The sequence below is a fragment of the Oncorhynchus mykiss genome, chromosome 2, assembly GCF_057628025.1.
Source record: "Oncorhynchus mykiss isolate SJ-2025 chromosome 2, ASM5762802v1, whole genome shotgun sequence".
In the NCBI taxonomy this organism is placed as follows: Eukaryota; Metazoa; Chordata; class Actinopteri; order Salmoniformes; family Salmonidae; genus Oncorhynchus; species Oncorhynchus mykiss.
In genome coordinates, this window is record NC_143023.1 from 23,641,425 (window position 1) to 23,663,028 (window position 21,604).

The 21,604-nt window shown below is 41.4% G+C and overlaps 2 protein-coding genes across 4 annotated transcripts; one reads left to right on the plus strand and one right to left on the minus strand.

Moving 5' to 3' along the window:
- Positions 1-380: 380 nt before the first annotated feature.
- LOC100301652 (titin-cap) lies at positions 381-1,168 on the minus strand. Its single transcript, NM_001160485.1, is given in 2 exon segments — positions 381-783; positions 1,017-1,168. Coding segments are annotated over 2 exon segments (555 nt in total).
- A 3,023-nt stretch (positions 1,169-4,191) lies between these two features.
- Positions 4,192-21,199, plus strand: LOC110538870 (frizzled-6). 3 transcript variants are annotated; one of them, XM_090193571.1, is made up of 8 exons: positions 4,192-4,396; positions 7,447-7,758; positions 12,187-12,383; positions 12,683-13,091; positions 14,976-15,578; positions 18,243-18,391; positions 18,607-19,044; positions 19,141-21,199. In XM_090193571.1, the coding sequence occupies exons 2-8, from the start codon at positions 7,576-7,578 to the stop codon at positions 19,295-19,297; spliced, it is 2,136 nt and encodes a 711-aa protein (XP_090049697.1). In that variant the 5' UTR covers positions 4,192-4,396; positions 7,447-7,575; the 3' UTR covers positions 19,298-21,199. The 3 variants fall into 3 exon arrangements, with proteins under 3 accessions (XP_090049697.1, XP_021481532.2, XP_021481526.2); XM_021625857.3 differs by lacking the exon at positions 4,192-4,396 and adding an exon at positions 4,888-5,785; XM_021625851.3 differs by lacking the exon at positions 4,192-4,396 and adding an exon at positions 5,628-5,785 and having other exon boundaries at positions 7,370-7,758.
- The last annotated feature ends 405 nt before the right edge of the window (positions 21,200-21,604 follow it).

The following is a 21,604-nucleotide window of genomic DNA, read 5'->3' on the forward strand; positions in this document are numbered from 1 at the left end:
TGCTGATGCTTCACCCCTAGATGGCGACATTACCTTCTGTTTCCTTGTATAGCAGCACCAGCTAATGTCCATGAAAATACCTTAAGAGGTTTGCCAATAAAAAACTTTCCTAGGTTGAATATACTGACCATGATGTCTATGATACTGACCCAGAAAATGGTGTCATGCACTGTTCCATTCAAATTCACTTTATCCTTTCCACACGTTAACAGCTCCCTCAACATAATTTTCACAGCGAGAAGTATGTTAAAATTAAAAGTCTAGTTTATAAATAAATTAATAATTCCCTTCAACTTTCCCTTTTTCCATTTACACATTGCTGATATCATTTCCTCTGATTTTACATTTTACCTTCAACGTCCTACATTCATTCTTCCCTTTCAACCCCTGAAGGAGTGTGAAAACTCACGTGTTGGGGATATAAGACTAGATGCCCTGAAGTTAACACGGATAGGTTGGGAGACCTTAGGTAAGTCCTTAGTGATTTCGAAAATCTCCTGTTTATCTGAACATACTCCTTTGGCGATCGTCTCAAATTCCATGATAGACTTGTACTCTGATGGAGAAGGTGATCTGTACAGGTCTTTGGGTGGGACGGCTGTGCTGGGAGTGAAGATGGGCACACGGATGGCGTTCTTGTATGGCAGCTGGTACTCCTTCAGCATTCCACCCCTTGTGCCCATCTTGATCCTCTGACTGGGGTTTCTCTGGACCAAGAAATGAGCCACCTGTTTCTGCTTGTAGGTCTCCTTTCTCGAGGAGTCGTTTTCAAACAATGTGGTCCTGGAATCAAGCAATAGCATTTTTTTAAAGAGCAGTTTGAAAGTGTCCTGCTGTTGTTGCTGTTCTTAGACACATTATTTGTAAGACCAATATCATCTTTGTGAAAATGTGTTCATTTAGTGAATGATGATAATGAATTTGTGGCACACATTGAACATGACCACCAGCACTCGGCTGGAACAGTGATTAAAAGCAAAATTTGATGAAACTCTCTATCATGCTAATATACATACTGTTGTTCTGGTCTTGTTTCCATCACCAAGTCCAACCAAGTGGCCTGGTAGGACTCCTTCTTCTCCTGGTCCTTCTCCTTTACATCGCAGTGGGCATTTACCAGATACACATCCCCACTGTTTAGACTGTTAATCTTGTGTGTGTAGAGCATAGTGGAGACAGAGATGAGAGAGTTGACTGACTACCTGTTAGATGTGCTAATCTATAGGCTTCTCTGGGACTTGATTTTGGATGGAGATGAAGGACAGTTGGTCTGTGTGTGAGGTTGTGTGTTGTACTGTGGTTCTCCAGAGCCTCTTATAATGTTAAGGTTCTATTTTTACCCTACTACATCATACCATTGCCAATGCTGTCACCATGGTTGGCTCAGGTTGGTTGGCGTTTCAGGTTGGTTTACAGCTGTCCTGTGAGGAAGGCGACCAGTGGAAAGAGTGACGAACACCACTTTAATTTCATTCAGAGTTGTATTAGCGTTGTATTAGCCAGTCCAAACCACACAAAGAGGTTAAAGGTCAGTCATGCTCCTCAGACTTCTCAGATACCTCATAGGGTAAATGCTTCAGGATATTGCTCAATGTAATATGACCTCTGGTGGCAGAATTGCGCACATAGTATACATTGTATTTCATCTTTCACCCAAATGTCAGAACCAAAGTACAGGGAACATTTTCACCTTCATCTGAATGTATTTAACATTCATTCATCATCTATTTTTTCCCCCAAAGAATTGTACAGTTGTATAAATAAACCTAGGTGGAGACTTAGAGTAATGTTCGGAGTCCATTGTTCTTGTATCATGCGTCAAAGTTTTCATCATCAGTGCATGTATTAGTGGACAGATTACCCAGGTATTCCTCAGTAAGGGTTGCCCTGTAGTTATATCGGTACAATAATTCCATGTGATGATGTAGAGGTATAGATCCTGGAAATGCTAGCATGCTATCTGGAAGTTTTGCAATAGATGGACCTCTCTTTACATTGTCCTTTAACAATACTGATTTTGTCACTGAACAGATTTGACCAGATTTGAGTAGTAAAAAATATATTTAAGATATTTTCAACATCAAGGCCTTTTTAGCGATGCCATACATGCCATCTAGATCCTTTTCTAAAGAAAACAGAATTGTACAAGTTTATGTATCTTTATTGATCACCAATCATCACTTTAGACAAACAATATGTTACAAACATTATGCTACATTTATCATAGACCAACTGTGGGTCTCACAAGCAAGTTGTTGTGTATACAGTGCCTTTCTGTTAAATGTGATCTTTACTTTACACCATTTTAATAACAACATGGTAGATTAATAATCGAAACTAAGAACTGACTATTTAGATGTGATCATTTTCTTCTAATCATAGTTTTAGGGAGGAATACAAACACCAATCAAACTACAATGAACAAAAATATACAGGTACAGCTCATATGGGGAAATCAGTCAATTTAAATAAATAAATTAGGCCCTAGTCTATGGATTTCACATAACTGGGCAGGGGTGGTCTGTGGTTGTGAGGCCGGTTGGACGTACTGCCAAATTCTCTAAACCGACGTTGGAGGTGGCTTATGGTAGAGAAATTAACATGACATTTTCTGGAAACCGCTTTGGTAGATATTCCTGCAGTCAGCATGCCAATTGCCCCTCAAAACTTGAGATATCTGTGGCATTGTGTTGTGTGACAAAACTGCACATATTTTGTGGCCTTTTATTGTCCCCACGACAAGGTGCACCTATGTAATGATCATACTTTTTAATCAGCTTCTTGACATGCCACACATGTCAGGTGGATGGATTATATTGACAAAGGAGAAATACAGGGATGTAAACAAATTTGTGCACAGATTTTGAGAAAAATATGCTTTTTGTGCATATTTTTTATTTCAGCTCATGAAACATGGGACCAACACTTTACATGTTGCATATATATATTTTTGAGTATACATTGATAAATCATGGCTGATGAGTCTATGAGACAGTATAACGGCCTCTTTAAGATTGAGGAACATCAAGTTCCCGCTGGGGAAATTATTTGGGGTCATTCTGTAAGGTGCATGGTCAGGTTTCAGAGTCATTGCCAGATCAACACAGCCTCAGAAACAGACACCTTGGCTGTCAACCTCGGCAGCTATTCCCCAGCCCCAGCCACTTTCTGAAGCTATGTCCCAGCAAGCCTCTGCGCTATTCACTTTCTGTCCCACTGAAAAGGGCACTATGATGAAACAGCTTCATGCCATGAGTTCAGCGGGTAGGCATGTGAGCAATGATTGATGCAGTGATGGAAGATTGACGATGCCTCCCTGAACTGACATTCTCTGCATACCTCATACCAACTTTCCCTCTTTCCAGCTTTGAAAATGTACTGTCGATGATTCAGGAACAGCACAGCCAAAGTTGATTATGTCATAATTCAGTGCCACATGCCATTGTCAGCAACAGGTGCTGCAGCTGTTATCATGCATTGCTCCAGGAAGCTACATTGGTGTCATAAAGCTTAGTACTTCAAATACATCAGCAATTCTTCAGCCCAACTTCACATGGAAAATTAAATGAACAAGCTGTCACAGGCTATGGCGTGGGTTCTTTGGCATTACCCTCTAGCCGTGAGACTGAAACTTAGTAAGCTGGTATTGGGCAATGACAGTTAACTTGGATTCATCCCAATGAGAACAGCCTGTTCTGTTGAATCCATCAGTTCCCAAGGAAAATATGTATGATGCAGAGTTATCATGGCACTGAAAGTAAATGAGCAAAGGTTAATTTCAAACAACAAGAGAGCAAAATGTTACTTCTGATTGAATCTAAAATATTGGTTATCTGTTTCCTTTCCTCAGATAATATTTTTTTAAATAACTTTATAACATATAAAATATGATGCATCACCCTCCAGGTATGGTATCAAGACTAATTCAAGGTTGAATAGGCTAAGTAAGAATTTTGTCCACAAATGTACTGAAATGTCTATTATATGTAAATAGTTTATGATTAGTGAAAGCAATAATGTAGCTATTTTGTTAGATACTTCACCCTATTAGCAGAAAGTCATTTTAGCTGTCGGCTGTGGCATTGGCTGTTCGGTCTGAACTGATTCAAACTGATTCACAAATCATGGGAATGTATGGTGCTTTCCAGACTGACTCCCAGAGGCCGGTGTTGCTAGGCAACCCCCTGCACTTGGGGGGCAGGTGGACTGCTCCCTTCGTGGCGAAAGCCAATGTGAGAAACGTGCCATTAAACATTTGTGCTATGAAACAAAAAGAAATACAGCACGCTGACCCACAAACATTATTTGCTAGATTCATGATAGTGTTGTTAGACAAAGCAAGGAAAGTAAACTTCAAAACTTGATGATGTTTTATTGGAATTTGCAGCTGTTGTTGGTAAGTAATGAATCTGCTAGCTTCTGCCTTGACTTACTATATCTTTAATTTTATGATATCGCTCATTAAGACATTTCAATTAGGTCTCAATGGTGAAGAAACTTGATAGGGTTGGTGGACATAGATGGAGAAAACAGGACATACTCCAAGACAAGATCCAGTGGGATAATCAGAAGAGTGAAATACATGTGTGATTAAGTTAACGATGCAGTTCGGGATCTTATGCACAACACATTTGTAACATTGTACGAATTGGATTCATAACATTTTATACGAATTGCAAAAATGTAACATATCTTATGAAACGAATGAGAAAGTACACCATTGGATTCCATAGTATAACAAAAACACGTAGACCATTTTTGTCTTGTGAGCACCGCATTCAAAACTACTGGCTGAAATGATCCAAAAGTTCTGGAGCATCACTTTAATGTTTGCCTGATGACAAACTGAATTATTCAGCTCCATTGTTCCTACAAACCAACGTCAGTGGGCGTGGCGTAGCGTTTCGACGGAGTAAGGACTTCCGGTAGCCAGGCGTCTTTAATGTTGTCCACTTAGGGATACATGATGGAGGCTACTTGGATGAAAGAAACAGCTGCTGATGGGACAGCGTGAATATAAGTGTTTTTCAAGTAAAAGGTTTTCTAGTAAATATTTATTTGCTGAAGGCAAGTCTAGTGCTATGCTGCAAGACCCAATCCCCCCATTTCAGGAAAAAGTGAATGGGCAGCACCTTTGACCAAAATTAGAAGGTATAGAATGCAGCCGAGATTGTACGCAATTATTGTGATAACATGTGACCCTCCAACGACATTTAGATTTTTGTAACCGATTTTTGCCCCCAAAATTGGCTACAATATGATACACTGTAGGCCTATGCTTCGTAGAACCATTCCTGCCATCTGCTGGTGAACCCAATCAATCACATAATACAGCCATGATCAGCATTTCTTTGTGACATTTCATCTGTAGCCTTTTTACGTGAATTTTGTGTCTTTAATGTACAACTTGAATTCTCCCCTTACAGTGAAAAATATAATAATGTAAGAAAAGTCATCATTTAATTGTACAAAGTTGATACAGCGTTATGATGCATGTATTATCTGAGATCGAGGACTATCCATCTAGGAATAGTACCATTATAAAATACATAATGTTTTTGGCTACACTGTCTACGCTTGATAACAGCACCTGCATATAACAACGGCCAATATTTCCCCGGATAATTACTGTATATGGGTGTTGTATCGAATACGGAGACAGACAGGATGTGGAGCTGAAAGAAAGAAGGCGGAGAATAGTTGAAAGTCGTTGGAAACGTCGCAAAATCCGAAAGGATTGCAATGGAATGATGTCCTTTATTTAGGAAAAACGAACAACGAAAGGGTAAGTGTAATTGATGTAACTTTTCTGTCCTCGTCTAAACAAATGTTACATTTTAAACTTATCGAGGCCCTTTCCAAGGCATTGAGACAGGGATATTTACTAGTCGCACTTCCCGAAGGTATGGGGGACAAATGGAGTTTCCGAATTCCCATTTGGGGTAAACACATAGGAAGGAAATATACCTATTCTAAGTATTCCATGTAACTGCAGAGTAATTTTCTTAAACCTTTGATAATATGTTTTATTCTGAAGTAGTTGTTTTTTACATTAAAAATGAAAAATCTGTGTTTAAAAAAAAAAAAAGTTGACCGGAGTGTACGTGATTTGTGACCAAGTCAAAACATTTTACTATTCAATAGCCCTTTCTCAGTACTATTTTTGTTAGTAGCCTAATTTGGGAATCGAATATGTTTTTTTGCTGAATGAACTATTCTAAGCTACTGAACATAATGGAAAAAGTCATGAAGGGGTTCGTATGGTTCGCTATATGCCAATCGACACAGTAGCATAACATTCGATTGTTTGGTGAAGTCATAATAATAATCATTACATCAGTTTTGATTGATTTGTTTATTTCTAAAGCAATTCTCTCCACAGCTCAAACACATGTAAACTAAATAAAACAACAAATAAACAACCATACAAAGTGCAAATGGCTATTGCAGCAGATTAAAAAGTGAAATAAGTGATTTATGTTCTGAGGTACAGCAAATTATACACTTATTGAATGCAAACTGCATGCATTCCAGACAGTGCTTTCTGTGAATGATTACCTGTGTGAGATTAGATGGCATGGCATGCTCCAATCAGACATTGTTACATACCAAGCTTCAAGCATGTATCAACAAGCTGATGTTGTTATTAAATTAGTCTGCAATTCAGTGTGCAATTCCACCACATAATCTTTTCCCCACTGCAGAAGAGACTGGACAGATGTATTTCTCACTAGCAATAATCCACTCAGATCAATATGAATTATCTGTGTGTACCCTTTATTTAACTAGGCAAGTCAGTTAAGAACAAATTCTTATTTATTCTCTTATTCTTATTTACAAGTTTATCAGTAATTTTAAAAATATTGACGTTAAAGGCCAAATGCAGTGAGATAACGTGATTTTCCTGTGTTTCATACATATTTCCACATAATGAGGTTGGAATAATACTGTGAGATTGTGAAAATTATGATAATGCCCTTTTAGTGTAAGGGCTGTTTGAAAACACCGACTGAAATTTCAGCCTGTTTTCATGGGATGGAGTTTTGGCCTGCCTGGTGATATCACCAGTTAATAGACCAATAAGAAAGATAGTTCCAAACCTCTCTGCCAATAACAGCTAGTTTTCAGTTTTCCCCTCCCCACTGAGACCACTCCCAGACAGTCCTAGCAAATATCTTCGCTAAGAAGCTAATAATTTTTGGGGGACCACTTTATTTGAAAACAATCACAATAAGGTACTTCATTGTTAACCAGAAACATTTTGATATTGAGATAAACTGCTGCATTGGACCTTTAATGCTTTGGAACCAAACTTCATACTAGCCCTTCAAAACACACCAGATAAATTATACTCTGTTCTTTTTTAAAGCTTGGGATTTCCGAACGTGCCACCGTGCTGATGGGGAATGTTTTACCTGTCGTTACTCCTTTTGTCTCCATGGATAGGACCCCAGCAAGCCTAGAGGAATGTGGATGAAGAGTGATCCGGCCTCCAACATAAAGTTATCCCTCCACTGAACCAAATAGAGCTGTTTATACACAAATCATTTTGCCTAGCAACTGGCTGCCACCATAATGATACCTAGGCTGGTCTGGGTGTGCCTGGCACTGATAGGGGCGAGGAGCTGCCACGCCCACAGTCTGTTTACCTGTGAACCCATCAAGGTGCATCGCTGCCTGGGGATGCTCTACAACATGACCTTCTTCCCCAACATGATGGAGCACTATGACCAGGACATAGCAGCCAGCAGGATGGAGGTGAGTGTTTCTCACTGTGATAAAACCCTTAGATTTCCCATCAGACTTGGAGCATAGAGGGAAAAATGACTTTGCAGTTTGTTACAGATGTAGGATCTTCATTTGAGCCAATTTGCTACAGCAGGAAAAATATCCCAAAATAATCCTGCAGCAACAGGAAATGTGAATTATTTATTATGTCGATAATAATTAATGGACAAATTTGTAGGGTTTGATACATTTTTCGTAAGGGAAAATCAAGTCTAAAATGTCAAAATGGAAATTACAACCTACAAAAGCCTTTTTAAACCTCTAAATGTGTGCCATGAATCCAACAGGTGCAAAAGGATAATTGTGTATTAAAATAACTATTTTCAAACTATTCTCTATGAACTTGCTAAGATGTAGAGGAAATGCAGTCTTTTAATGGATAAATATTTTCTTAACTTCTTGAACTGCACTGTTGGTTAAGGGCTTGTAAGTAAGCGTTTCACGGTAAGGTCTACACTTGTTGTATTTGATGCATGTGACAAATAAAGTTTGATTTGATAGCTGAGTATTGAAGCTTGTGTGTATTAGCATTCTCAAAGGTCTTCCATCCTCTCTCACTGTAGCTGCAGGGTTCAGTTAAATGTAATGCAGATTACGAAAGTTCAATCAGAAGACTGAATGCTTGTTTAACTTCATCCAGTAAGCATAACATAATTCGCTTTTGTTTCCTATTCCACAGGCATATTGGGAGTGAGTACAAACGTATCATCGTCAGCATAGCATCTTGTTTCTTCTCTTTCCTATTAGCCATGTGTGGAATGTCATTTACCTAATAGCCTATAAACACAGCACAATAATGCACATTCCTCATGCTTGCTGTTTAACCTATGGACTCACTTTTGCAATTATCACCTTCCTCTCTCTCAACCAATGGGTGTAAATCTAGGGAGGTATTTATATGTCAACTTACCCTCGTTCTCTCACTTGCTGTTTTTCAGCAACAGTTTTCGACAGCCATCCACCTCCCCACCACCACCAGCTATAATATCCTTAAGGACCGTCATTGGAACTCCTTTCCCCCAGTGGGGGGGTTCCGATGTCAGCAGTCCCGGCTACCTGCCATCATTGCCAAAAGAGACCCTACTGTTATGTTTTTTTTACAAAGAGCAGCACATAGGTCAGAACGCAATCATGGTTACATTAAGACATCATGGTGTCGGCGTGAGATATGGGTTGGAAAAGATACCTCAATGCAGGGATGGGATATACCTCAACTTCAATAGAGGAGTCACTACTGTGTGAATGTTCTCTTTTGCTTTGAAATTGTACTCCAAATGTTACCTTTATCCACACTGATGCATCAAGAAGATTGAAATACTGCTAGTTTTCCCAAAAAACTTTCCTTTTCGACCTCATGCTAGCTAGCAGTAGTCACCGCAGCCATTTTGGAATGGCAGTGTCAGCCAAACAGCTCCTTTTGTTGTTCATTCTATAATAGCTGCTGTGGCTACTGGTAGCTAGCATGAAGACAAAAAATGGCAGTTTTCCAGGAAAAGTAGCAGTATTTCAATCTTCTTGATGGAACAGTGTGGATAAAGGTCCAATTTTGACTACAATTGTATATCCTATCCCTGCATTGAGGTACGTTTTCCGACCCGTATCTCACGCCGGCTCCACAGTGTTTTCATGTGACCATGATTGAGTTCCAACCTCATTGTAAACAAGCGTAACGGTATGGTCGGTATCCTTTGGCAAGCTGCCATCACATCATCTGGCTTTGATGATCTTCTCTCAGAGACAAGGCCATTCCTCAAACTATTTCATAAAATGTCATATTGCATTCCATCTTTATGGTTAATTCAGTTAAGCCTGTACTCTATTTAAATCAGTGTGGGGCAGACAGTGATATGCTGGAGGACTCTTTGTGTGATGTCTATCTATCAGGCTGAACTGAGGTGCTCCTCTTATTTCAGGACAACCTCAGGGAGCCACAGGGAACTCTGGGTACTTTGTTGTGTGTGTGCGTCCTTTGATTTAGGAGAGGAAGGGGAGGGAGACACACCTACCTCACACAAAGACTAGCCAGCATTCCTTCTACACTGTACTCTCTCTATTTCTACCCCCCCTCTCTTCCTTTCTTTGTCTTTCACTCCTTCACTTCACTTAAAAATGTCAGTGTTTGGTATCTAAAGTAATAGATGCATGCAGTACCTACTGCTGACAGACAATCTGACCAAATGGCCTGTTGGAAAGTGTGCCATAATGGGATCTCGGTATTGTTATGAAGCTGACTCTCCTGTTGCTCTTCTGTTCAGTATTATTTGATAGGATTTTCCGGGTTGAGGACTATCCCTTTCCTTTAGGGGCATTGTTCCTGTTACGATATCAATGTGCCAATATTCCACTAGTTTTGGCAGCTTAGTGGTAACACTTTCAGCACCTGTAAGGAAATAGACCTAAATAGAGTGAAAACTAGTATATGTTTTTAGTATACATTACAAACTCAACCATTGCATTTTGAAGTTAGGATGCCATATTGCGTAGGTAGCCCTTTCCTGCAGTCAAATGACCAAATCGCCGTCTAGTAGCCTTATGGGTGAAATGTTGTTCATATTTTCATAATTTAATAATTAATAAACATATATTTTTTTAACTGAAGGAAATCCGGTGTTTCTATGTCAAAGTTTTTGTTATATTTCAGTTTTCTGTAATGTATATAAAGTGTCATATTGGGATGCAACATTTAAATTGAATACATTTCAACTCTATATCTGACATGGTACAGGTGTTTTCGTTTTTTAAAGCCCATAACCATGTGTGTGAGGTGTATACTTTTGTTTCAAAGTAGATTTGTTTAAGGCCTTACCAAGAAACATTCTGTGTGACCCTGATTTAGCCCACTGCAGTAAAAGGTTCATTGAGTCATTGTTATCCATAGTTGAGGGACCTTGAGTGGAAATCCACAGTAGAGGGATCATTATTTTTGAATGAGGACATACAGAGGCCCCAATTCCAATACATAATAAATGTCTAACTATTTACAGTGGTTCCACAGAAAAATACAAGAAACGGCAGATTGTGGACTAAGAAGAGCTCTTTGAGATGGAGTTTGGGACCTCCAAAGAAGTGAAACAAGGACTCATACAGTCGGAGAGCCAGTTCCCCAGCCCCCGTCTAGATCTGGGCTGCAGCCAGCCTGGAGCTGGGGAAACCGTCAGGGAGAGAACGTTGAATAGTGTGGTTGTTAGATTGGTCCTGTGCTGATGGGGAAATGTTGCTTATACAGTGTAAACATCGGCTGGATTCACTGCCTCCAACAGTCATAGTTCTTTCTGCATAACTGCATTTGTAAACTGAACAGGACTGTTTGATAATATGGTGTATCTGATCCAAACCAAGTGGCCCTTAGATTAAGATGGCCACATGATACAGTCTGTAGTCTTTGAATGATCCAGTTATACTTGTTTTGTTGAATTATTTGTGGCATTCGTTACAGATGGTATCTTAAGATTTTGTGATATGGTCGTTACTTCGACAAGATCTGTTTATTTGGATAAACTCTGTTTAGCGTGACTCAACAATGCCACATATAACCATTCATGCTTTGGTAGAAATCACTGTGAACTCGAACTGTTGTTAGATCAGAGCTGCAGCTTTAGTGTGATGGAATGGATACTGAGCAGAAGCCCAACAGTTCTGTCCATTCCAGTCAACATCCCTCTCCTTATTTCCAAATAGTCCCAGAGTCATTTCCTGATGCCCCCCCCTACTCAAATCTGTTGAAACGAAAGAAAATGAGTCAGCCTGTGAAAGGAATCCTTTGTGTGGCACCATCCACATTACAGCCTCTTATGTACTGTAGCCTTTTAATCTTTTGCAACCAAGTCACGTGTACAGGAAAATAAAACTATTCTATTTCTGGATCTGCCCATTGCAAGGGAACTGCATGGACTGTATTGTGGCCGTGGGTGACAGTATTAACCTCACGTTGACTGACTTTTAATTACAAACTGTTGTGATGTCTAGATGAATCTAGTTGAAATCAATATTGGTTGTTGGATTAAAAACATGTCTGACCATTTGTTCAGCTCCATTCTTATAGGTACAGCTACAGTGCTAGTATTTACTAGGGTAGCAAAATTCAGGTCACTTTCACAGGTTTTCCCAAAATCCTGGTTGGAAGATTCCTAGAATTAGGACAGAAAGACAGAAATCCAGAAACTACAACCAGGACTTCTGGAAAACCTTTGAATTGAGGAAAATATACTGGAATTTTGTAACCCTAGCATTTACTGTATGTTCTTGAACCATAGACATAGATACATTCAGATTTTTATATTTCGCTCTCGCTGTTGATCTCCCTTTCGCTCCCTCATTCTCCCTCTTTCTTCCTCTTTCTCTCCCTCTCTCTTTCTCTCTCGCTCCCCCTCTCCCCTTCCCTCCCTCCTGTCTCCTTAGCCCTTCATGCCGTTGGTCAATCTGCGCTGCTCTCCAGACGTACATCACTTCCTGTGTCAGGCCTTTATCCCAGCATGCACTGAGGACACCAAAGTGATCCAGCCATGTCGTGACCTGTGTGAGAAAGTGAGGTCAGACTGCAGGAAGGACATTGGCACCTTCGGCATCACCTGGCCTCCGGAGCTGCAGTGCGACAGGTAAATGTGACTGACCGAGTTGAACTCAATTCTCCAGGTCTCAGGCCAGGTTACTCATCAACGTGGGCGAGGTTCACTGAACCACAACATCAGTTACATACATAGGCGTGTTGTACTGTGCCAAGTTGTATAGATGAAAAGGCACATGCCTGACCTTTTTCAGGTGACCAAATAGAAAACGTTTATAAACTGCTTGAAAACAGACAGTTGACCAGTTATTACATTTATCAGCACTACGTTTTGAAATGGTATTCATTTAGTTATGGTTTTGACTCTTTACCCTACTTTTTCTCCTCTAGGTTGGAGTATTGCCTCTACTCTCCTGATGGCTCAGCCCTGCCACCAACCAGACTGACCACACCCAAGACCTCTCTGTCTGCCAAGAGGGACATGGGCTTCTGGTGCCCCCTTCAGCTGAAGACTCGTCCCGGCCAGGGATCCACGTTCCTGGGTGCCAGGGACTGCGCTCCCCCTTGCTCCAACATGTACTTCAAGCCCCATGAGATCGAGTTCGCCAAGACCTTCATCGGGGTGTGCTCCATCGTCTGCCTCTGCGCCACGCTCTTCACCTTCCTCACCTTCCTCATCGATGTCAAACGCTTCCGCTACCCCGAACGGCCAATCATCTTCTACGCCGTGTGCTACAGCTTCGTGTCGCTCATCTACTTCATTGGCTTCCTGCTGGGGAACAATGCATCCTGCAACAAGGTCTGTTTATGTCTGTCTGAAATGGCAACCAATCCCCTGTATTGTGCACTACTTTTGACCAGTTCACCCAGAGCCCTATGGACCCTGGTCTAAACTATTGTAATACAGTGCATTCGGAAAGTATTCAGACCCCTTGACTTTTTCCACATTTAGTCTTATTCTAAAATTGATTTAATTGTTTTTTTCCCTCATCAATCTACACACAGTACCCCATAATGACGAAGAAAAAAAAAATTTTTTTAAAAAAAATTGCAAATGTATTAAAAAAATATAAATATCACATTTACATAAGTATTCAGACCCTTGATTCAGTACTTTGTTGAAGCACCTTTAGCAGCGATTACAGCCTTGAATCTACTAGGGTATGACGCTACAAGCTTGGCACATCTATATTTGGGGAGTTTCTCCCATTGTTCTCTGCAGAACCTCTCAAGCTCTGTCAAGTTGAATGGGGAGTGTCGCTGCACAGCTATTTTCAGGTCTCTCCAGAGATTTTCGATCGGGCTAGGCCACTCACAGACATTCAGAGACTTGTCCCGAAGCCACTCCTGCATTGTCTTGACTGTGTGCTTAGGGTCATTGTCCTCTTGGAAGGTGAATCTTTGCCCCGTTGGAAGGTGAACCTTTGCCCCAGTCTGAGGTCCTGAGCGCTCTGGAGCAGATTTTCATCAAGGATCTCTCTGTACTTTGTTCCGTTCATCCTTTCCTCGATCCTGACTAGTCTCACAGTCCCTACCACTGAAAAGCATCATGCTTCACTGTAGGGATGGTGCCAGGTTTCCTCCAGACATGATGCTTGACATTCAGGTCAAAGAGGTCAATCTTGGTTTCACCCAACCAGAGAATCTTGTTTGTCATGGTCGTGAGAGTCCTTTAGGTCCCTTCTGGCAAATTCTAAGCGGGCTGTCATGTGCCTTTTACTGAGGAGTGGCATCCGTCTGGCCACTCTATCATAAAGGCCTGATTGGTGGAGGGCTGCAGAGATGTTTGTCCTTCTGGAAGGTTCTCCCATCTCCACAGAGGCACTCTAAAGCTCTGTCAGAGTGACTATCGGGTTCTTGATCAACTCTCTGACCAAGGCCCTTCTCCCCTGATTGCTCAGTTTGGCCGGGTGGCCAGCTCTAGGAAGAGTCTGGGTGGTTCCAAACTTCTTCCATTTAAGAATGATGGAGGCCACAGTGTTCTTGGGGACCTTCAATGCTGCGTAACTGTTTTGGTACCCTTCCCCAGATCTGTGCCTCGACACAATCCTCCTGTTTCGGAGCTCTATGGACAATACCTTTGACCTCATGGCCTGGTTTTTGCTCTGACATGAACTGTCAACTGTGAGACCTTATCTAGACAGTTTTGTGCCTTTTGAAAGGCTGTCCAATCAATTGAATCTACCACAGGTGGACTCCAATCAAGTTGTAGAAACATCTCAAGGATGATCAATGGAAGCAGGATGCACATGACCTCAATTTCGAGTCTCATAGCAAAGGGTCTGAATATTTATGTAAATAACATATTTCTATTTTTAATTTTTAATAAATGTGCAAAAATGTCAACCTGTTTTCTCTTTGTCATTATGGGGTATTGTGTGTAGATTGATGAGGAAAAACATGAATTTGAATACATTTTAGAATAAGGCTGTAATGTAAAAAAAAAAGTGGAAAAGGTGAAGGTGTATGAATACTTTCCGAATGCACTGTATGTAAGGAATAGGGTGCGATTTGGGACACAGCCCACGTCTGGTGATGTATGTCCTGTGATGATATCTGAAGTCATATATTGTGATGTTTATATGTATGCCAGGTATACTTCTTCTTTTCCTAGAAAACTTCTCTACGGGACATAAAAGTTATCATTCATTCGTTAATCTATTTATTCATTCATTCATCCCAGGCGGTGCACCCGGCTGCCATGGACACGGTGGTGCTGGGCTCCCAGAGTAAAGGCTGTACGTTACTCTTCATGCTACTCTACTTCTTCTCCCTGGCCGGCATCGTCTGGTGGGTCATCCTCACCATCACCTGGTTCCTGGCCGCCGGGCCCAAGTGGAGCTGCGAGGCCATCGAGAAGAAGGCGGTGTGGTTCCACTCTGCCGCCTGGGGGGTCCCTGGAGCACTAACTGTCATGCTACTGGCTCTCAACAAGGTGGAGGGAGATAACATCAGCGGGGTGTGCTTTGTGGGGCTCTATGATCTGGATGCGCTGCGGTACTTTGTGCTGGCGCCACTGTGTATCGGGGTTGTGGTTGGGCTGTCTCTGCTCCTGGCTGGGATCGTGTCGCTCAACAACGTGCGTCAGGTGATCCAGCACGATGAGAGGAACCAGGAGAAGCTGAAGAAGTTTATGATCCGTATCGGAGTGTTCAGTGGTCTGTACCTGGTGCCCCTGGTCACTCTGCAGGGGTGTTATATCTATGAACAGAGCCAGCGCTCCACCTGGGAAAACACCTGGATCAATGACCGTTGCCAGGAGTACAGCATTCCCTGCTCACACAAGGTAACACACGCTCAGCACTAGAACATTTTCATAATAATTTGATATCTCTATGAAGATATGCCACTGCAAAATTAATCTAAAATGAATAGTTGTTAAAAATCATTGCTGTTCTTATGCCTTCTTTCAGCCACAGTAAAATGTATGAATATATGGCAGACGTTTAAATGGAAATGGTGTCATTAAGCAATAAGGCACGAGGGGGTGTGGTGCTCTACAGCATCCGTAGAGGACGACCCTACCTCACACAGGAAGCGGGGCAGGTCCTAATCCAGGCACTTGTCCTCTCCCGTCTGGACTACTGCAACTCACTGTTGTGCCATCAACCCCCTGCAACTTATTGAGAACGCTGCAGCCCACCTGGTTTTACAACTTTCCCAAGTTCTCCCATGTCACTCCACTCCTCAGCACACTCCACTGGCTTCCAGTCAAAGCTCGCATCCACTACAAGACCATGGGGCTTGCCTTCGGAACACTGCCTCTCCCTACCTATGCTCAAGCCCTACACCCCAACCTGAGCACTCTGTTCTGCCAACTCTGGTCTCTTGGCCAGCTCCTGCTCAGCCCAGTCCAAGCTCTTCTTTGTTCTGGCACCCCAATGGTGGAACCAGCTTCCCCCTGACAGCAGAGTCCCTTCCCATCTTCCGAAAGCACCTGAAACCCTACCTCTTCATAGAGTATCTTAAATAATCCCCCTCCCAAAAAGGATAATAATAAAATAATCCTGAAAGAACACAATTGTTCTTGAACTCCACCACCTTCTTTCTAGCTTTGCTGATAGCTACTTTATTGAGAAAAGGTGTACTTACTGTGATATGTGGTTGTTCCACCTAGCTATCTTAAGATAAATGGAAGTCTCTCTGGATAAGAGCATCTTCTAAATGACTCAAATGTAAATGTACACTACCAGTCCAAAGTTTTAGAACACCTACTCATTCAAGGGTTTTTCTTCATTTTTACTATTTTCGACATTTTCGACATCAAAAAGACATCAAAACTATGAAATAACACGTATGGAATCATGTAGTAACCAAAAAAGTGTTAAACAAATCAAAATATATTTTATATTTGAGATTCTTTGCTTTGATGACAGCTTTGCACACTCTTAGCATTCTCTTAACCAGTTTCACCTGGAATGCTTTTCCAACAGTCTTGAAGGAGTTCCCACAGTTAGCTGCTTTTCCTTAACTCTGCGGTCCGACTCATCCCAAACCATCTCAATTTGGGTGAATTTGGGGGATTGTGGAGGCCAGGTCATCTGATGCAGCACTCCATCACTCTCCTTCTTGGTAAAATAGCCCTTACACAGCCTGGAAGTGTTTTGGGGTCATTGTCCTGTTGAAAAACAAATGATAGTCCCATTAAGCCAAAACCAGATGGGATGGCATATTCGCTGCAGAATGCTGTGGTAGCCATGCTGGTTAAGTGTGCCTTGAATTCTAAATAAATCACAGACAGTGTCACCAGCAAAGCACCCCCACACCATAACACCTTCTCCTCCATGCTTTACAGTGGGGAAATACACATGCGGAGATCATCCGTTCACCCACACCGCGTCTCACAAGGAGATGGCAGGTTGGAACCAAAAATCTCCAATTTGGACTCCAGACCAAAGGACATATTTCCACCGGTCTAATGTCCATTGCTCGTGTTTCTTAGCCCAAACAAGTCTCTTCTTATTATTGGTGTCCTTTAGTAGTGGTTTCTTTGCAACAATTCAAACATGAAGGCCTGATTCACGCAGTCTCCTCTGAACAGTTGATGTTGAGATTTGTCTGTTACTTGAACTCTGTGAAGCATTTATTTGGGCTGCAATTTCTGAGGCTGGAACTAATGAACTTATCCTCTGCAGAAGAGGTTACTCTGGGTCTTCCATTCCTGTGGCGGTCCTCATTAGAGCCAGTTTCATCATAGTGCTTGATGTTTTTTTGCGACTGCACTTGAAGAAACTTTCAAAGTTCTTGCAATTTTCCGTATTGACTGTCCTTCATGTCTTAAAGTATTGATGGACTGTCGTTTCATTTTGCTTATTTGAGCTGTTCTTGCCATAATATGGACTTGGTATTTTACTAAATAGGGCTATCCTCTGTATACCACCCCTACCTTGTCACAACACAACTGATTGGCTCAAACGCATTAAGAAGGAAATAAATTCCACAAATGTACTTTTAACAAGGCACACCTGTTAATTGAAATGCATTCCAGGTGACTACCTCATGAAGCTGGTTGAGAAAATTCCAAGAGTGTGCAAAGCAGTTATCCAGGCAAAGGGTGGCTATTTGAAGAATCTCAAATTTAAAATATATTTTGATTTGTTTAACACTTTTTTTGGTTACTACATTATTCCATATGTGTTATTTCATAGTTTTGATGACTTCACTATTATTCTACAATGTAGAAAATAGTAAAAAATAAAGAATAACCCTTGAATGAGTAGGTGTTCTAAATCTTTTGACTGGTAGTATATGTCTAATATTGCACCGCTAAGGGGTTGGCCATATACCACAAACCCCAGAGGTGCCTTATTGCTATTATAAACTGGTTACCAACGTAATTAGAACAGTAAAAAGTATTTTTATGTCATACCCGTGATGTACTACGGCTTTCAGCCAATCCGCATTCAGGGCTCAAGCCATCCGGTTTATAACACTGTAATGTCTGTTTCAGACTACAGAGTCTGGTCGTCCAGACCTGTCCCTATTCCTAATTAAATACCTGATGACCCTGGTGGTTGGGATCTCCGCTGTGTTCTGGGTCAGCAGCAAGAAGACCTGCTCAGAATGGGCCTTCTTCTTCAACAGGACCAGGAAGAAAGAGTAAGGACACTTCACTAATCCCTGTCTCTCAACTGCTGAAACAATCATATTCTTCCATGGATTGTATCCCAAATGGCACCCTAAGGCAAAAGTAGTGCATTGTATAAGGAATAGGGTGCCATTTGGGAAGCAACTTGTTTTTTTACAGTATGCAACATTCCCAGATTGCAGATCGATATAATTCTACTGTGTTCTAATTCTATTTCTCTATCCAGCCCCATTAGTGAGAGTCGAAGAGTTCTCCAGGAGTCCTGTGAGTTCTTCCTCAAACACAACAGCCGTGTCCAGCACAAGAAGAACCACTACAACCCCGGCTCCCACAAACTCAAGGTCATCTCCAAGTCCATGGGCACCAGCACCGGTGCCTCAGCCACAGGCAACCACTGCACCTCAGCAGTGGGCAACCATGAGGCCATCCGGGGCCAGGCTTCTTTCTCTGAGGCCAGGGGCTCATCTGATGCCTCTGCCAGGGAGAAGCTGGAGAGGGGCAGCTCCACCCGTGGCTCCAGGCTGGGGGAGAGGGACAGGGAGAGGCAGCCCAGTGGACAGGCCCTGTCTGGGGGGAGAGAGGGGGCAGAGAGACGTAGTAAGAAGGGCAGCTCCAGCAAGGTTAGCAGCCGCTCAGAGAGCTTCCACAGAGTCCCAGAGGGAAGGTAAAGACAGATACTTTCTGACCTACACATACGTACTTCAAAAGGTTTCGTCCGCTCCACTGTTTACAGGTTGTTTTTTACAAACTTGTCTTGTAGGATGACTCCCCGGAGTGAACTATCAGAGACGAGACAGATGCCCAGTGGACAGCACCTGGCTTTAAGCCACTCCCACAGCGGCAGTGTGAAAGGCTCCGTCCCTCACCTGGTTCGCCAGTTACCAGAGGAGAAAAAGGAGAAGGACAGCAGCTGCTGAGCCCAATCAACAGGGTCCTATGATACTTAACACCAACAGAGACAGGCAGCTCTGGTCCTCAGGGGCTGGACTGAGTGTCTGCTGGTTTTTGTTCTTCCTTTCAAATGAGCAACTGATTTAGCCTGTCATACCATACCAGATGTGTACACTCTCAGAACAATCAGTGATATTAGTGGATCGATTAAGTACCAGAGGGAGAAGAGAAAACCAGCAGGAAGTCGAGAAAGAGTTTTCTTTCACACCACAGAGACAGGAAGGAAGAGACTAGGTGGGCCACCAGGGTCCTTAGAGAGTTCCCTTCAGTGACCGACCCAACAGGTGTAGCTACTGTACATCAGTCAGCTTGACTGGATCACTGGCCACATCAAGGTGAATGAGGTTAGAGAATCATGCAGCTCTTCAGACCAATGGTTGCATTTCCCTGCTGGAAAACAGTCACTTTACGTATTGTTTATTTACTTATGAAAGCTGTACTTTTCTGAGGGTAGATTGATATGTAAAGTGTGTAGAATATACACTGGCAATATTTATGTAAACTATTTTATTTTCTATCACTGGACTAGTCTTTACACTGAGTTTAAGCGCTTGAAAATCTGAAAATCGTGAAGGTTTCACCAAACAATCAGAACTTCAACGATATCTAGCTGTGGTGGTTAAATCTATTTTATTTTTGTATTCAAATGGTCAATGTCATGTGAATGTAGACAATTCCATCATGAAACAATGAGTAGCAAGCATAGTAGTTCTGTAATTAAAGTAATTGCAGTAGACAGGAGGTTCTCACTACCAATACACTCAGTATGCTACTCTGCTTTCATTCCATTTCCATTATAGTGTTTTTCAGTATTTTTATAAATAGTTACATAAGCATTTTTCAATTTTGCTGACTCTCCTCGTAAACTTCATTTCCTGTAAATCTGAGTGGAGCATGTGTTTTTTTATACTACAGTTCCTTGAAGAATGTGCCCCATGAACTGAATCATGGTCTTCAGATAACCTACTTTTTGTCTGTCTACCTACAGATGCTTTACATGTGTGACATAGTCATTCCATGTGTGCATTCATCTCCAGTGAAATATGTGGACAAAGTAACCAGGCATATTTCTGGCTCTTGACCAACAAGTTGTTGTGGTTGGACATCTCACTACACTAGAGGAGTTACCACTTAAAGATGAACCCAGTGCAAAGACGGATTGATACTGTACAATTTGTACTGTGATAGAATGTATTTTTTTTGAAGTTTATATTTCTGCTACGCAATTATCTTTAAACCAAATATAGTAGTATATATACCTAACATAACTGATGATACAATATGAAAACGCCAGTAGAAAAATCAGAGACGAAATCCAATCCAATGCATGTACCTAGTTGAGTTGATATTTTTTGACAAATGTGTGTGTTTTGTTCAGTATTTCAATTGGCATGATACTTACCGGTAATCCATGAACTGTGTTTGACTACACATGTTTCTTGCAAGCATTTTCCCGAAAGGCCTGTTGGGAATAAGTCTTGCACACTATTAATAAAAACCATTTATCCATCCATACATACTCACAATAATTTGATAAGTATTTGAATCCCTCCATGCTGTATTGTTTTATTTTCTTAAATCTGACCCTGCCCTTGATCTTCATCCAAATCTATTGTATGTGGCTATCAGAAGACAAAGGTTCCAGCTAAAGGGAATGTGTTATCGTGCTTCCACTCCTTCACACATTAATAATATAACCACTACTCATCCTTGATTGCATATAGACTTGTTAGGCTGTAGAACATTTTTATTTTAAATTCCCTATACATTTTTGTGAACTTTTGTAGTGTTATGTTGTATGTACTATTTGATATATATTTTGTATCAATTTTATTTCCTTTTAATAAAAGATTATTGAATAGAATAAACTGAAATGTAATTTGTCTCATGAATGGATGCCTGGTTTTGTATCGCCCATACAGACGTTGAACCATGTTGTCATGTCTGTGTTATTTGTCGCGTTCAAAACAACTGGGAACTTGGAAATCTCAGACTTCTGACTTCAGTGTGTTCAAGATGGGAAAAAACTAGCTCCGACTGGGAAAAATATTTTTGAACGTTCATCCAACTTGGAATTACAAGTCGAGAAACTCTGTCTTTCTAGAGCTCAGATTTTTTGACCTGAAAATAGCTGAACAAGGTCATGATTTGACCTTGTTCTTTTCTGGGTTCCTAGTTGTCTTGAAAGCACCAATAGACATAAGCTATACTTGTTTGTAGTCATCAACATAATCATCATCAACTAGCCCACAGGAAAAATACATAGGGAACAT